The 17,755-nt window shown below is 38.8% G+C and overlaps 1 protein-coding gene across 1 annotated transcript in view; it reads right to left on the bottom strand.

The window, feature by feature from the left end:
* Positions 1–17,755, bottom strand: part of EEA1 (early endosome antigen 1) — a 113,575-nt gene that overhangs the window by 64,455 nt on the left and 31,365 nt on the right. The window contains exon 3 of the mRNA XM_063447099.1: positions 5,984–6,108. Within this exon, the coding sequence (XP_063303169.1) occupies positions 5,984–6,108 (125 nt within the window). The remainder of the gene's footprint in view (positions 1–5,983; positions 6,109–17,755) is intronic.

Raw genomic sequence — 17,755 nt, 5'->3', positions numbered from 1 at the left:
TCACCTGAGTAGATATTGACCGTAAGTCCTCTACTCTGCATTCTCATGGAATATAGAACAAGGCAAATGTAAAAAGGTCATGTGGCCGCGTGATATATATAGATATTGTGCTATATAATTTATCAGGCTGCATACATATATATACATATATATATATATATATATATATATATATATATATTTTACAAAACTTAAAGCAATAATATCATGTTAATCTAAATGTATATGGGCCTTCAAGCAACAACTATATGATTAATAATTAAGATTCCTCTCCTCTATAATTAAATTCTTGTCATAGACTTCTTTGGCACTGGTATAGTGAAGTCTATATCAACAGTTGCTAAACAGATGGGGGAGGAGAGCATAATTTATATTAAATCTATACATTTGCTAGCACGATGCATTGATCAAATGTATTCCTATTTAAGTTAATTCTATCTTGTGCGTATCGTGACAAGTACACTTTAAAGCATCACTCTAAGCAAAATAACTTGGCTCACGACAGTGGTTATACTCCCAAGGTAAATAAAGAATGCAACACTATAAGCACCAAAACAATGTACCGGGTAATAATGTGGTTTTGATGTGTAGAGCACACACTTGCAGTCTTGATGCTTAATTCCCTGCTGTTTAGGATTTCTATCAGCCGTAGCCACACCTCCCCTGCATATGACCAACACAGTCTCCATACACACTTGCTCTAAAGAAAGATCAAATTTTTAAACTTCCTTTATTGCACAGTGTGTTGAACTTAAAAGGTGAGTTACAGCCAGGGGAGTTGTGGCTAGTGTGGCATAAACAGAAACACCAGCGATTAAACTCCTGAATGGCAGAGAATTGACCCGTGAGACATGATCTATACACCAAAAGCACTTTATTAAGCTAAATTTGTTTTGGTGCTTAGAGTATTCCTTTAACTGTGCAGCACTAGCAGAATGAGGACATGTGTGTTGTGGAATTCATACCTGCAGTGGTTAAACTAATCTTACAGCATGCTGTAGCTGTACTAGGCTAGACATTCATGCAATGTCAGTTCTAGAATATAAACATCAAATTGAAATAAAACAAAAACAGTAGTTTAACTTATCGTAAATTCTATTTTCCATAGTAGAGTGGCAGTACTGCAAACAAGTGGATAGTCCCTCTCCTTAAAGGGCCACTATAGTGCCAGGAAAACAAATTAGTTTTCCTGGCTCTATAGGGTCTTTGGGTCGCCCCACCCTCTGGATCCCCCTCCCGCCGGGCTGAAGGGGGGGAAGGGGTTAAACGCTTACCTTTCTCCAGCGCCGGGCTCCTGGGAACGGAAGGGAGAGATTGACCTCATAAGCCAGTTTGATAGATTCAATCAGCCATCTAGCGATAGTTTGTTTAGAAGCATCTTTGCCTTTAAAAGAACCTTGCAAATTGATTAACAGGTGCTCTGATTTTCTATGATGAGCTGAGCGGAAGAGATAAGCTTTCAACACCCTCTTAACATCCAGGCAGTGCCATTTCTTTTCAGAGTCAGATGATTAAGCTTGGCAGTAGGAAGGTAGAATGATAGGTCCGTTAAGGTTTCATCTGGAGAGAACTTTAGGCAGAAAAGAAGATTTCAGGTGCAAAACCACTTTGTCTTGATGGAATACTGTAAATTCAGAGGAAATTGATAGAGCTTGCAATTCTCCAACCCTCCTAACCGAGGTAACTGCCACCAAAAAGGCTTTTTTCATGGATACAATCCTCAAAGGTATAGCATCCAAAGGTTCAAAAGGAGGACTGCACATATCCTTGAGAACAAATCCCATGTGGGAAAAGAAGAAAGCCTTGAAGGACGTTTCAGAAAAACAGCTTTAAAAAACATTTGATTGAGCCTGTTGTATGCCAAATCTTGTAGCAGGAAATGGATGCATGGAATACATGGATTAAAAGATAGACAACCCTTTTGTGAACACCAATACAGGAACTTCTGCCAGATCCTGAGGTAAATCTTGTTCGTGGATCTGCGAGTGGATGACAGGAGAATATCACTAATACTGTCAGACATGCCTAAAGGATCATCCTTGCAGCAACCATGCCATCAGTCAGAACATCTTTATGGTCTCCACCGGACAAGATCTTTGTTCTCTAGAAGGTCGCTCGAACAAGGGAGTTCTCAACAAGCTATTGCCATCCCATCGATCTCCGAAAACCAGCTCCTGTTTGGCCAAAAAGGAAAAATTGCCAAGATATTTTGCCCTGTCTGATCTTATTTTCTGCACAATGCGGGGAATCAAAGCTACTAGAGGGAAAAGATACGCCATTCTGAACTTCCATGGCATTAAAAAAACGCCTAGAACGTAAGGATGATCTTCTCTCAGAATGGAAGCAAATTTTTGGACCTTCGCATTTCTTCTTGTGGCCATTGGATTGATATCTGGTAGACCAAATCAGGTAGCCTGATTTGTAATGTGCTTGACCAGATTCGCAAAGACGAGAGGGTAAAGAGACCATTCTGACTTTGTCCTACACTGTCGGCTTACATTGTCCGTGATTATATTGTTGGAACCTTTGATGTACATTGGCGAGATTGATTCTAGATTTTCCTGAGAACAAGCCATGATTTCTGAACATAGTGTCTGGAGAGAAAACACCTTCGTACCCTGTCGATTTAGGTATGTGACAGTTATGACATTGTCTGACTGAATCCGCACAGACTTTTTGCTTATGACCGGTTTGAAAGCTAAAAGGGCGTTGCAAACAGCTTTCATTTCTCTGAAATTCTTCCTTAGACCATTTTCCCACCTGAAATTGGGATCCTAGATGGTCTCCCCAGCCATGACTATCCAATTTTTCTGTTGGAAGGATAGCTTGATTTCTAAACATCTTTACTCTTTTTCCACCAATTCAGCTGTGTCTTTACCCTGTATGAAAGACTAATTGCTGAATCTAAATCTTCCTCTCTTTTCGACTATTTGGAAAGGATGTTCCACTGTAAGGGTCTGATTTATGACCTTTCCCATTTCACAGGCGGAATGGTAGAGGAAAGAAGGCCTAAAATGCTCATAGCCTTTCTTATGGAGAAGGAGTTTCTTCTCTGGAGAATGGTAACTTCCTTCCGGATTCTTTTTAGTTTCTCTACTGGTAGGGAAATGGAAAGGAGTCTTGAATCCACCCATAGACCTAGAAACTGAATGTGTGTCGAAGGACACATTTCGGATTTCTCGTAATTGATTATCCATCCATGGTTTTTCAAGAACTGAATGGTCACCTACAGATTCCTGCATAGGTGTTCTAATAAATCTGCTTTTAGGAGCCAGGTAAGGGACGATTGCAATGCCTCTCAGTCTTAGTGCTGCCGTTAATGGAAGAAGGAGCTTTGTGAAGACACGTGAGGCTAATGAGAGGCCGAAAGGTAGTGCCTTGAACTGGAAATGTAGTTTTCCCTTTCCAGATTTTACTGCAAACCTGAGATATCTCCTTGAAGACACTGACATTGGCACATAGAGATAAGCATCCCTTACGTCTAGCTTTGTCATGTAATCCTTTCACTGCAGAATGTGTGTCACGGATAAAATGTTTTCCATACGAAACCTCTAGTAAGGTATACAGGCATTGGCCCTCTTTTGGTCCAGAATAGGCCTGAAAGTCTTGCCTGGGTTTTGGACCAGGAAAAGGCAAGAGTACACTCCCTGGAACTCTTGACATTTTGGTACCTTTTCTATAACAGCCTTCTTGGCAAGGCTGCTGATGGAAGAGCTGCTAACTTTTCGCTTATTTGGTAAATTGATCCCAGAAAATCCGGGTCTGGGTCTTTGGAGAATTTTATCCTGTAACCCTCCGCTATGGTCTTTAATATTCACAGATTTTAAGTTGTTTCTTGCCATTGTGGAACAAAGAATTTGAGTCAACCCCCTACTCTTCTGGTGTAAATATCTCTTTTTATTATCTTGTTTGTTGAAGGTCTCTTTTTTGACATGTCTGAAAGGTCTACGAAATTTTCTGTAGTTGTCTTGGCCACGAAAAGGCCTCTGACCTCGGTTTCGAAACCTTCTGTATCTGTTGTCCCCAGACACCCTGTGCTCTTGTGGCAGAGCTTTTTTGTTGTCCGCCATCTGCTTTATGATCTCTTCCAGTGGAGAACCAAATAATTTTTTATTCTCAAAAGACAGTTAACACAAAACTGCTTATGAAGCAGTGTCTGCTACCGAAGATAAATCCATGGTGCGGGCTGACAGCTTTAACATCTCCTCAGGCGTATCCAGCAAGAAATAATTTGATAACCGCATGAGGTCGAATAAATGAGACAGGTCCTTATTTGTATTATCCATAATCATATGTTCTAAGGACAGGAGCCAGAAATATTTAGCTTTGATCACAGCTGCCCTTGCAATAGCAGCTTTGCATTGGTAGCCTGCAGCCTGGTATGCCCGTCTACAGAACTCCATGGGTTCTTTTACACCCAAAACTTCTCCTATTGGAATAGTTGTTTTCTTTGACAACTATGCCACCTGTACTTTAGGGAGATCTTCCCACGTATCTTGAGTCTGTAGCCTGAAGATCTGTTTAAAATGCTTTGAAATAAAAGCTTGTCTCTCTGGGTTTTCCCATTCTCTATGAAGCAAAATCCAGAACTCTGGGATGTGTGGGGAAGCCTTTCACCTTACTGCTTGAGGGTTCCAAACCCTGAACCACAGCAGACACTTCCTCAATAAATCTCTTTAATTCCTCTGCTGGAAACCCTTCGTCCACACTGGAGTCTAAGCTAGAGACTTCTGATAAAGAAGAGCTGGAACATTCTCCCGAAGAGAGGTCTGAATGTGATGAAGACTTCAGCCTTTTACATTTTTTATCGTGTGGCTCATGTCGTTTAACAGAACCGCTATCTTTTTTCACCGTGTCTTTAAAGGATTCAAAAGTCTGTGATAAGTTGTCCTGAAACCAACTTAAAAATGATTACATCTCTTGATGCTTTGATTTTTCCAGGAATTCAGCAGAACACTGGTGGCAAGTTTTCTTTTTACATCTGTCTGGAAGAGGAATTGAACATGCACTACAACACAAAAGTTTGGCCTTGCATGTAGCCTTTTTGTACGCAGGGGGCCTGGGGGCTGGCATTTTCTCTTTATCAGTCTTTTCCAGAGATGCAGAGCTGGACATATTGTGGAAAAAACATAAAATATCCAAACTGAAACCAAAAATCACATGAGGATACTTAAAGTAGAGACTTAAGTGAATCTCACCGCAAAAACCTGACTACCGTGTGGGAGGGCTGGTAACACGGTGTATCACTGCTTACAACCGCTCTTGGTGAAAGCAAGGTCATGCACAGAATATGCTTAAGCATTAGCCGTCAAAAAATCTACCTTCCACTTACCTTCCGTAACGCGATGTTGAAGGACGCCACACAGCTCAACCACCCGGGGAGCTTTAGGGTCCTGTTCCCCCAGGTGTCATCCCGTGAGCCTCACCAGCCTTGTAAAAAGAGCTACTCGGCCATCTCGAGATCGGGACAAGAAGAACTGTATGACCTTTTATAGGCAGGGAGGAGGGAATTAATGTAATTATTTTAATTTGCAGAGCTTCTTCTCCACTTAAGGAGGTGACTACCCACTTGTTTTCAGTACTGCCACTTACGACAGGAAAATACCAGTTTACAGTAATGTGTTCATATCCCTGCATTAAGCCCTACTGTAAGCACAAATTGTGCAAAATGGGCATATCTTTCCTGAATTTTAGGCAACGAATTTTAAACAAACTAAAAAGTGATGAAGCCTTGAGAGCACAGAAAAAAAACATAACCATAGATGAAGCAGGATTAACCTAGGTGACACTAGGCAGCTGCCAAGGTCCCAGTAGTTAGACAAGGACTCAGAAACCATGAAGTTGCTTAACCATTCCTATGTGAAGAATAAACGGGGGCCCAAACTAGTAACCTGCCTAGGGAGCTGTGAGATCATAATACTTCTCTGACCACAGAAATATAAGATAACTTCTCCAGTATTATACAATTTAAACTGCTCCTCACCTTTTTGGAGATACGTGGTCTTCTCCATGTGCAGGGTCATTGCTTGGCTCATGAGAAGCTTGATAGTGTAGGAAAAGTTCTTCAGCCGTTGCGTGGGATTTCATACACAGGGGACAGATGAAGCCCTAAAGGAGGAGGTTAAATGAATAAATACTGAGTTTAGTGACAAAGTTAATACAGTAATTGACTTGACAGTCAACTGCAATCACTTGAAAAAACATATAATGCAAGTAAACAGAAAACAAATTCAACTTACAGATAGAAAGCAGGAGAAAGAGAATATACCCATCACCCTTTGAAAACTTAAGGATTGCATCATACAAAAAAAACAAAAACCTGAATGCTTAACATTGTACCTCAAAAACACACAACAAAAAGAAACAAGTATCATGAACACTCGCTTTGTACTTGTGGGTGACGAACCCAGGTTCAGGCAGATAAATGGACATTCTAAATGTATTCTAATGAATAGAATAAGTTACCAGCAAATGCGTGGATGAAAAAAGATAGATAAGTGATGATCACCATCTGAGCCAATATAGCAATGCAATATGTATTAGCAAATAAATGTGTACTCGTGGGATCACAAATAATACGATTAGTATTGACAAAAATGAATTAGTGATGGGTACATTTATAGTTACTCTTTAACCCCTTAAGACCGCAGCTAAATGTACAAGTTGTGAACGAAACAAAATGTAATAAACAAAACCTGGCATTTGCGCTATATGTCTGTCCAACCGTAATTCACCTCTTTCATATTAAATGCACCCCCCTTATTATATATCATTTTATTCAGGGGAAACAGGGCTTTCATTTAATATCAAATATTTAGCTATGAAACATAATCTAATATGAAAAAAATGGGAAAAAATAAGATTTTTTTTTATTTTTTTTAGTTCTACATGACATTTTAACTGTCAATGGCATAATACCGTTTGCTTTTACTGCAATAAAATACACATATTTGTATTCAGCAAAGTCTCACGTGTAAAACAGTACCCCCTATGTACAGGTTTTATGGTGTTTGGGGAAGTTACAGGGTCAAATATAGCGTGTTACATTTTAAATTAAAATTCGCCAGATTGGTTACGTTGCCTTTGAGACAGTATAGTAGCCCAGGAAATAAATTTACACCCATAATGGCATGCCATTTGCAATAGTAGACGACCCAAGGTATTGCAAATGGGGTATGTCCAGTCTTTTTTAGTAGCCATTTGGTCACAAACACTGGCCAAAGCTAGCGTTAGTATTTGTTTGTGTGTGAAAAATGCAAAAAATGCCAATTTTGGCCAGTGTTTGTGACTAAGTGGCTACTAAAAAAGACTGGACATACCCCATTTGCAATACCTTGGGTTGTCTACTATTGCAACTAGTATGCCATCATAGGGGTAATTTTCATTCTTGGGCTACCATGGGGTCATAAAGGCAACGTAAGCGATCTGGTGAATTTTAATGAGGAAAAAAATTAAACACAAGCCTTATATTTGACGCTGTAATTTTTGAAAACACCATAAAACCTGTACATGAGGGGTACTGTTGTACTCGGGAGACTTCGCTGAACACAAATATTTGTGTTTCAAAACAGTAAAAAGTATTGCAGCAATAATATCGTCCGTGTAAGTGCTGTTTGTGCGTGAAAAATGCAAAAAACTTCACATTTACTGGCGATATCATAGTTGTAATACATTTTACTGTTTTGAAACACTAATATTTGTGTTCAGCGAAGTCTCCCGAGTAAAACAGTACCCCCCATGTACAGGTTTTATGGTGTCTTGGAAAGTTATAGGGTTAAATATAGTGCTAGCAAATTAAATTCCCTATACTTTCGGCATGGGTTGTCAGGCAGGTCCCGCTAATTGTAATTAATTAGGATACCTAATTATGTAAAATTATTACATAAATATATGTGTAGAATTAATATATGTGTATATATATATATATACACATATACATACATATGTGTATATATACGTATATATATATATATATATATATAATTTTTTTTAAATATTTTTATTTATATATAGGTATATATATAGTGATATATACGTATATATTTATGTAGATATATATTATTTCATTCTGTGTGTATTTTGATATAAATATATATATATTAATATCACAATACAGTTAGAACAAAATAAAACACATCTATATATTTTTTAATATTTTATTTTCAATTATTTTTTTTATTTTATTTTTTTACGTATTTACATATTTTTTTTTATATTATATATAAATATATATAACAATAATTATATATATATATTTAATCAGTATCAGTCTACGTGTAATTTGATATTAATATATATATATAATTATATATATATTAATATTAAAATACACCTAGACAGTGTATATGTGTATATATATATGTGTATATATATATATATATATATATATATATGTGTATATATATATATATATATATATATATATATATGTATATATATATATGATCTAAGTTTATATCTTTTTTTTTTTTTTTACACTTATTTTATTTTAATTTGATTTGATTTCAGCCAGCAGGGGGACTGTCATTACAGTTAGTCCCCCTGCTGGCAATGCAGCAGCCAGCTATACTGGCCATGTGATTGTGAGGTCCTCGCAAGGACCTCACTCTCACATGGCCGGGGGGGCTGCTGGAGGGCGGACGTGCCGCGGGGGTCTCCCTGGGAGTCCCCCCAACCGCGATCGCCGGCGTGGGATCGCCGGCAACCGGGTAAGTAAATAAAAAACGGAGGGCATACATTTACGTCCTGCGGCGTTTAGAGCCGCTTTAAAAAGGACGGAAATGTACGCCCTCCGGACTTAAAGGGCTAAGTTTGCAAGTTTGTTTGGTTAGGCCCTCTTCATCTACTCTTCTCATATGTCAATCGTGTATTGTTTGAACTAATTATTTGTCTTGGTTTATGTATTGCACAGAGCTGCAGAATAGGTTGGCACTATATAAAGTTTTGTCATGGTAATTATTCTGTTTATATTTAGAGCTGCCATCAGCTTTAACCCAGTGGTGAAAGGTTATACTCACCGCAACTGCGCTATGCCCCCTAGAGGAAACATCAGGTCTTACAAGATATATGCAATTATTATTATTGTTATTATTATTGGTATTTATATAGCGGCAAATTATTCAGCAGCTCTTTACAATATTATAAAAAGGGGGACAATTAATAAATGAGACAACTACAAACTTACAGGAAGAATAGGTTGATGAAGACCCTGATCAAACAAGCTTACAGTTTAGAGAAGGTGGGGTATAAAAATATAATAGGAAGTGTATCGAGGGGACAGCAAACAAAGAAGGTGGGAAAGTAGAAGAACTGGAGGTAAGATAGGAATGTGGCCCTTTGGGAGAGAGAAAGAGACATGTGTGTTAAATAGAAGTTACTCTAGGAGGTAATAAGCTTTTCTGAAAAGATGGATTTTGAGAGAATTCTTAAATGAGTGAAGACTAGGGGAGAGCCTGACAGGGGTAGGCAGGCTGTTCCATAGGATAGTAACCGCCTATGAGAAGTGCAAGCAGCGGACAGGAGAAGGCCGCCGGCAGAGTGGAGAGACCGAGAAGGGGCATACCTACAAATCAGTGAAGAAATATAAAATGGACTAGAGTTGTATAGAGCTCTATAGGAAAAGGCTAGTAATCGGAATTGACACTTATACGGTACAGCAAGCCAGAGAGGCAAGATTTGAGAGTATCGACAAGAGAGAAAGATTAGCCTGGCAGCAGCAATCATCACAAACTGTAGCAAGGCAGTATGGCTTCTGGGGAGACCAATTAGGAGAGAATTACAGCAATCAATGCAAGAAATTACTAGAGCATGAACAAGCTCCTTAGCAGCATCTAGCTTTAAAAATGGGCAGACGTGGGAAATGCTTTTGAGGTGAAAATCGACAGGTTTTAGCAACAGACTGGACACGAGGAGCAAAGATGAGGACTGAATCAAAGATAACACCAAGACAGCGAGCTTGCATAGACGAACTGAAGCGATTACCACCAACCAGCAGGGAGAGCGAGAGAGGAGGACCAGCATTAGGAGGAAAAATAAGAAGCTCAGTTTTAGAGAGACTGAGTTTCAGAAAGTCAAAGGTGGAAGAAAGGCAAGCGGTGACACATAACAGGGGAGAGATCAAGGGAAGAGAGCTATATATGGGTGACATTAGCATAATCACATTCCAATAATAGAATGCAAATGCTCCTTCATGAGAAACTCTCACATCTGTTAAGAGCACACATTTAACAAGAGTAAGTTAACAACCTCCCATGCAACTTAGAATTGATAAAGTGCTGAGTGATTTCTTTGGAAATAAGCATTTCTACAATACAAAACATTGGGAACACGCAGTTCACATTTAAATCCTTTCAGAAAGTTGAGGAGTGTTCTTCTAGGATTGGACTGATAACTTTGCATTATAAAAGTCAACTGTGTCAAACTTGGAGGGCACTAATTGGCAAAGAGTTCTGGGGATGGGTAAAGGCTGATTTATCATTGGGACTGAGAAGGGAGCAGATTGTGGGTGCAAAGAAGAGCTCTAAATTATGTCAATCTATTGCTCAACCTGATGACATTAAATCGAGGGGACGGAACCAAAAAACTCTTAGCAAAATAACCCACTACAGCTCGTGTATGGCTTTTTATGCAAAAACAATTCCTTCAGGCGGTATGGAGAGCACACTCTGTTATGCAACTGAGTCACAGTTCCTGTTAGTTAGCATCTTGAGTGCTTGGTGTGACAATGCGTGCTTTATAGATAAATGAGCAGGGAGAAGCTTCTCTTTGTATTAAGTTACTAGCTAGAGGGAATAGTTTTTGCTTTAAAAATGCAAGCAAGACAAAAATAAATAAATAAAAGTTTTACAAATTTCAAAGTGAAAATGTCAAAGCTGAAGTGGTTATAGCGCATGGACTATAGTTTTAAATATTAATTTTGGATTAAAAACAGATTAATACTGAATAAATACTAATTAATCATTCTATAAATCACATGAAATCAAAAGAAAGCATTTAAAGAGTCACTATAGTCACCCAGACCACCTCAGCTCATTGAAGTGGTCTGGGAGTAATTCCCCTGTCCCACTTAGTCTTGCAGTGTAAATTACCTTGCAGGACTAAGATTGCACCTAGTGGCTGTCTATCAGAAAGCCACTAGAGGCCTTTCCTGGATCTTAATGACCTCCAGGTCGTCTAAATGAAGCTGAACATCCTTATACTCTTCATGAGGATATCCAGCGATGGTGAAATCCCCATAGGGATGGTTTTCCAAGCGCATACACCATCTATAGAATCTAGCTGTAGCTGGCAAAACCAGGGATTAACCTCTACAAGGTGGTAGCTGGCTTGTACTAAGCTGACCATCACCTGTTATAGAAGTTGAAATGGTGTAGGGAATAGGATTTCTAGCACTTGTTGGGTATGGGTAAGCAGCTAGAACAACCCAGACCAGAGTTTCTTCTTTTTAGTTGTGAGTGGATATTGTAGGGAATTTAATTTGTTTGGATCCTAACCGAGGATATCCATAAGCCGCTTCTAACTCTCCCATTCTGTATTATAGAAGTTGGCCTGCCATGATACTTTGCCAAACTTTAGGCTCATTGGAATCCACTGTAATTCTGCCTTGTTCATACATTCATAAATCCCCACTGCTAAAAGAATGTGTATTAATATATATATATATTTACTCACTATCTCAACAATCGGTACCCCTAACAAATGTCTACTTTGAGAATGCCAGCATACAGCATTTTATATCAACTTATATAACTCTAAGTTTATAATTATCTAACTATACACTTTTATATAATAGGATTACACTCAATTCAACCGATAAACCAAGCATTGAGCTCTTATAAAGCTTGACTGGGTATCAAATTAGAATGAATTATATGGTCATGAACAGTAAATTATTCACAGAATGAATCCATATAAAACACATTATTGCTATGATACTGCATTAGGATCTTGGAAACCAAATGAAGGTGTTTATGCCTAAAACCTACTTAGTAATAATATTCCAGGGATCAATGCCAGAGGACAAATGAAAGGCTATACAAATAAAATAAAATGTTCCTACTGGATCTAAAATTAAATTGCAAACTCCATTAAATGATAGTAAATTGATGCTGTACCAAAATCAAGACTTTTAATGGTTGCTTAATAACTGCTGTATGCAAAAATTCTAGGAGATAGGCTTTGCAAAATGTTATTGTCACAGCAGACAGAAATATTGTTAAATGGAACAGATCTGCACCAGACATTTGTTTTTACTGAAAATAACTCCACAGACAGGTAGCATTTATAAAAACTTTAGTGATTTAAGAAGTTGGGTTTCTTTTTTTTTTTTTTTTTTTAATTCTTTATTTTATTGTGCAGGGAGAATCACAAACATGACGCTCTGCCATAACAGCTAGGGCGTGTAGAGTGTCGACAATATTGTACATTGGTTCGGCAGGGAAAAACATTGCACATTTTTATATTATAATCGAGTAACAGAAAGTTGCATCCTATTTCGTGAATGTAAAAATAATAATAAATTGTTAAACTCCGCTGATAACTGTAGCATAATCATCTTCTTCAATAAGATGGAATGGATGGAAAAGTCAAGTAGACAAACACACACACTAAAGTGTGAATTGCCATGCACTTACAGTGAATTCACACTAAATGTCACAATTTTTAGGCCAAAACAGTCGAATTGAAACAAACATTACAATTTAGTTATGACTTCTGTTTACAATGTCCCAACTAGTGGTGGTGACCAGGGTAGCAAACTCATCTGCCCCTCAAGCAGACGTTCACCACAAGAACAGATGCTCACCCCACTTGTCCTGTGAGTGTGACTCAGAAAAGCGACTGATGGAAAACGTGCGTCCATGTAGACAGGAAGCAGTACCCTCTCAAATACAAGGGAGAAGTTATAAACCTATACAAAATGGCAAGGTTTTTTTTCCTCACGGGCAACTGTAGCTGTAACCTTTTGCTTGTAAAGTGCTTTAGGTTATACAAGATTTTCAGTTCTATGTTTTCTAGTTACATTAAATTGGAACAATTTTCATTTCGCAAAAAAACACATTTTTCTAGCATTTAAATAAACATTAAAGATATAAACGCATATCAGTACATATGTAAAGGTCAGATTAACATTGTGCACACAGAGTGGAAAAATATATAGTTATCTGTAGAAATGGTCTACGCAACATGCAAAGACATATAGGAAAATTAGCTGACAAGTAACAAAAAAATTAATCCACAAAACATTCGAAAACATGGAAAGATCAAATTATACTTAATGGAAATGAATGTTTCCTTCGGATTAGAGGCAGTGCACAAGAACAGGAGGTATCGTCTGTCTGGACAGGAAAAACCTAGAAGTGTAAAAGGTAAGCCCCTACTAATAGACCTCCTCTCTAAATTATAAAACAGTAATCTGCCTAAATGTTCCCAGAAATATAAAAGCCAATTAACTTCCAAAATATATTTATTAAATAGGGAGGGATATACGTACACTGCCTCTAATCCTAAAGAAAAAGACATTTACAATAAGTTAAATTTGATCTTTTCCCTCCAGATTAGAGGCAGTGCACAACAACTGGGGATAGACCATCAATCCCCTAAGAGCATGAAGACATCATTTCACACCAGCCTGTAGTATCTTGCACCCAAAAAAAGTATTCTCTATTATTTCAGTATTAGCCTACACGTCTAATTTATAGTGCTTACTTTTGAAGGTCTAATTGCCATTAGACCTTTCTTTTGCGTCTGATAAATCATAAACGACCTCACTGAAAGACGTAAAAGGCCTGGTTTTTTTTTCTCCAAATAACCATGTAACCATTTGAAATCGAGGCATGAAACATCTGCTACTGAGAGGTTCTGACAAAATTCTGGTAGAATGATTTCTTGGTGCATATTGGTTGTTGAAGAAAGCTTACAAAGAAATGAAGGGTGTAGCTTGAGGATAAATTTATCCATATGAATTACAGAGCAGATGCTAAAGCTTGAAGATCTCCTAGTCTTTAAGCAGATGTCATGACTACCAAAAATACAGTGTATCATGTAAGAACGTTAAGACTTCTGTCTTCCATATGGAGCTTCACATAGTGGTGAAAGGACCAAATTAAGATCCCAGTGAGGTGCCAGTTCTCTGATAAGGAAGGAAGAAATCTGGATACTGCTCTGAAGAACCTGGAGATCAACGGTTCAGATGCCAAGGCTCTAATAGTGTAGAAGCTGATAGCATATATCTGGATGTTTAGAGATGCTGGACGTAAACCTTTCTCAAATTCAACTTGAAGAAATTTCTGGATATTTGGAATTGAAAGTGGATCTTCATGAATCTCAGGGCACTAGGATGAAAATTTCTTGAGAGACTGCAGAGGAACTAGGTTGTGTTCCACGATTTCGACTGACATCAGAAGATGTCAGTAGTCTACCTTTGACAGATTTACTAGCATTGAAAACAAGCTTCTTGAGGGCCATAAGGGGAGAAATGCAATAATTCTTGCTTTGTCGAATATAAACTTTTGTAAAATTCTTCGAATAAGCGGTGAGTAAAATTGCAGTTTTTCCTGGCATATGGTGGCAGTACAATAGGGATATATCGAGATCCCAGAGTAAGGACGGGAATTTAGGCCATAACAGCTTGTAACACCGAAATCAGCGTCAGAGGCAGAGAATACGTCTAGCCTGTAATGTTTCACAAAGGTGTTGAAAGAAGACCAGGAAGCCGCTTTACATCTCTCTTCCGGAGATGCACATGCTTTTTCGGCCCAAGACGTAGCCATGGCTGTAGTGGAATGTGCTTTCAAGGAAGCAGGTATAGGAAGGTTCGATGAAGAATAAGCCAACTTTATAACCTCTACCAGCCATCTTGCCAAAGCGGCTTTGGATGCCCCTTGACCTTTGAATTTTCCCCAAAAAATTACGAAAAAATGATCCGTCTTCCTATATGCAGAGGAGCGTTCTAAGTAGATTTTAAGCGACCTCCCTACATCCAGTAGGTTCCAATCAGGCTTAGCCGGACCAATGAAGGAAGGTAGACAAATAGGTTGGTTGATAACTTTGGAGGAGATGACTTTAGGAAGAAAGGAAGGTTTAGGGAACATAACCACTTTATCCGGATAAAACTTAGTAAAGTCAGGCGAGGAAGACAGTGCCTGTAGTTCCCCAACTCTCTTAGCTGAAGTAATTGCTACCAAAAACACGGATTTTAGGGACACATTCTTCAAAGAGGCCTTTTCTAAAGGCTCAAATGGCTGAGAACACAGAAATTGTAAAACTAAGGACAAATCCCAAGAGGGAAACCGGATTTTAATAGGAGGCTTTAAAAGCCTAACTGCTTAAAAAAACCTCCTAATGAGAGGATTAGAAGCCCAATTTTTCACCCAAAAATGACTTAAAGCAGAAACTTGAACCTTGAGGGTAGAAAGACTAAAACCCTGTTCAAGACAATCTTGCAAAAAATGAAGGATTGTGTCAGCAGACAGATGGGATCTAATGCAATCTTTAGCAATGCACCAGTGAAGAAATCTTGTCCAAATCTTCAAGCATATAGAAGAGGTAGAGCTGGTGGAATTTAAAAGAAATTGAAACCTCTCTTTCTTAATACCCTTATGATGCAGAATCAGCCTTGCAGCAGCCAAGCTGTCAATTTGAACATCTTCAACACTCCCACTGGGACCTCTGCGTTTTCCAGGAGATCCGGCGTAACCGGAAGAGTCCAGTACTCTAAAGTCATATTCTTCAAAACCGAGAACCAGCTGCGATTTGGCCAGCACGGCAGTATGGCCAGGAGACGTGTCTGATCTGATGCCACTTTTTGCTGAATTCTCGGGATTAAGCTTACCGGGGGAAAGATGTATGCAAGGGGAAATTCCCACCGGATTGAAAGACCATCTATTACCAGAGGCCTGTCCACCTTGAAGAGGGAGGCAAACAAACTCACTTTTGCATTGGATCTTCTTGCCATAAGGTCTATAACTAAAAGACCGAATCTCTCCACCAGCTGAGCAAAAACTACTTGATTGAGAGACCACTTGTTCTGGGACCATTTTGATCTGCTCAAATCGTCTGCAACCACGTTTTCTACACCACGAATGTGAACTGCTGAAATGTCGTCCAGATGGTACTGAGACCAAGACATGATCCGTGAGTAAAGGAGATACAATTTTTTTACTTTTGTACCGCCTTGTTTGTTCAGGTAGGACACAGTAGTCTGATTGTCTGACTGGATCTTTACAGCTTTCCCCAAAATTAAAACTTTGAACTGTTGAAGGGCGTAGAAGACTGCTAGCATTTATCTGAAATTTGAAGATTCCTTTGTTTCGTCTTTTGACCAAACACCCTGTCTTAAGTGATATCCTAGGTGAGCTCCCCAACCTGTGTTTGAGGCGTCTGTCTAAATTACTACCCAAGATTTTAGACGAAAGGACCCGCCTTTTGTAAGGAATTTTTCCTCCAGCCACCAAGAGATTCTCTCTTTTGTATGATCTGATATACACATGATTGCATCTAAGTCTTCTTCCTTTTTTGACCATTGTGCAAGGATTTCCCATTGTAAGGGCCTTGATTCTGCTCTGGCCCATTTTACTGCTGGAATCATAGAGGTCAGATGACCCAAAACCTGCATGGCTTTTCTTATGGAACATTCCGATACTTGAAGTAGTTTCGTTATCAAATTTTTTATCTTTTTCTTCTTCTTGCTTGAAAGATGAATTGACATAGTGTATGACTTGATCAAAAACCCTAAAAACAGGATGGACTTTGAAGGGGTAAGGTGTGACTTTTCTAGATTTATAATCCAACCATGTTCTTCCAGGACTTTTAGAGTGTACGTCACATCTGAGTTCAGCGTGGTTCTTGAATCTGCTTTTATCCACCAGTCGTCCAAATAGGGCACGATTGTGATACCTTGTAGCCTTAAGAGTGCTGTGATAGGCGTGAGGATCTTTGTAAAAATCCTGGGTGCAGAGGCTAGCCCGAACGGGAGAGCTATGGACTGGAAATGATGGATGCTTTTCCCTTTCTTTATAGCAAACCTGAGGTATCTTCTTGAGTTCACATCCATAGGAACATGCAGATAGGCATCCTTCAGATCCAAGGTGGCCATAAAATCTCCTTTTCGAAGGATATGTGTGACAGACTCTATTGTCTCCATTCTGAAATGTTGATAAGGAACGAGTTTGTTTAGGGATTTTAAATCTAAGATTGGGCGAAAAGACAAGTCTGGTTTTGGAACAAGGAACAAACGGGAGTATACCCCTTGATAAACTTGGGAATTTGGAACCTTTTCTATAACACCATTTCTTAAAAGGGAAACAGTGGAGGAAAAAAGGGCTTGGTTTTTTAATTTTGACCGGTAGGAGGAGACCAGGAAAGTTGACCTTGGAGCATCCAAGAAATCTATTCGGTAACCTTTTTGGACTAGATTCAAAACCCATGGATTTGTAGTCGTCTCTCTCCATTTGTGAAGAAAATTCTGCAACCTTCCGCCCACTCTGATGGCGTCAGAAACGTTTGTTTCTGTCAGTTTTATCTTTTTGTGTGTCAAACTTCGGATTTTTCCTTTGTTGACAAAAACCCCTGGGTTTGTCTTGAAAACCCCTCCGATGCCTAAATTGGACATTTCTGTGCCTGGGCTTCCAGGAATACTTTCTGTCTTGAGGCAAGGCCTTTTTAGTGTCCGACATCTGTCGGACTAACTCTTCTAGGGGAAAACCAAACAACTTTTTCTTCTCCAAGGGAAGTTCCCATAATGCAGATTTTGAAGCAG

The sequence above is a fragment of the Pelobates fuscus genome, chromosome 3, assembly GCF_036172605.1.
Source record: "Pelobates fuscus isolate aPelFus1 chromosome 3, aPelFus1.pri, whole genome shotgun sequence".
Lineage (NCBI taxonomy): Eukaryota > Metazoa > Chordata > Amphibia > Anura > Pelobatidae > Pelobates > Pelobates fuscus.
Note: the sequence above shows the minus strand (reverse complement) of the source record. Positions and strands in the feature narration are given on the sequence as shown.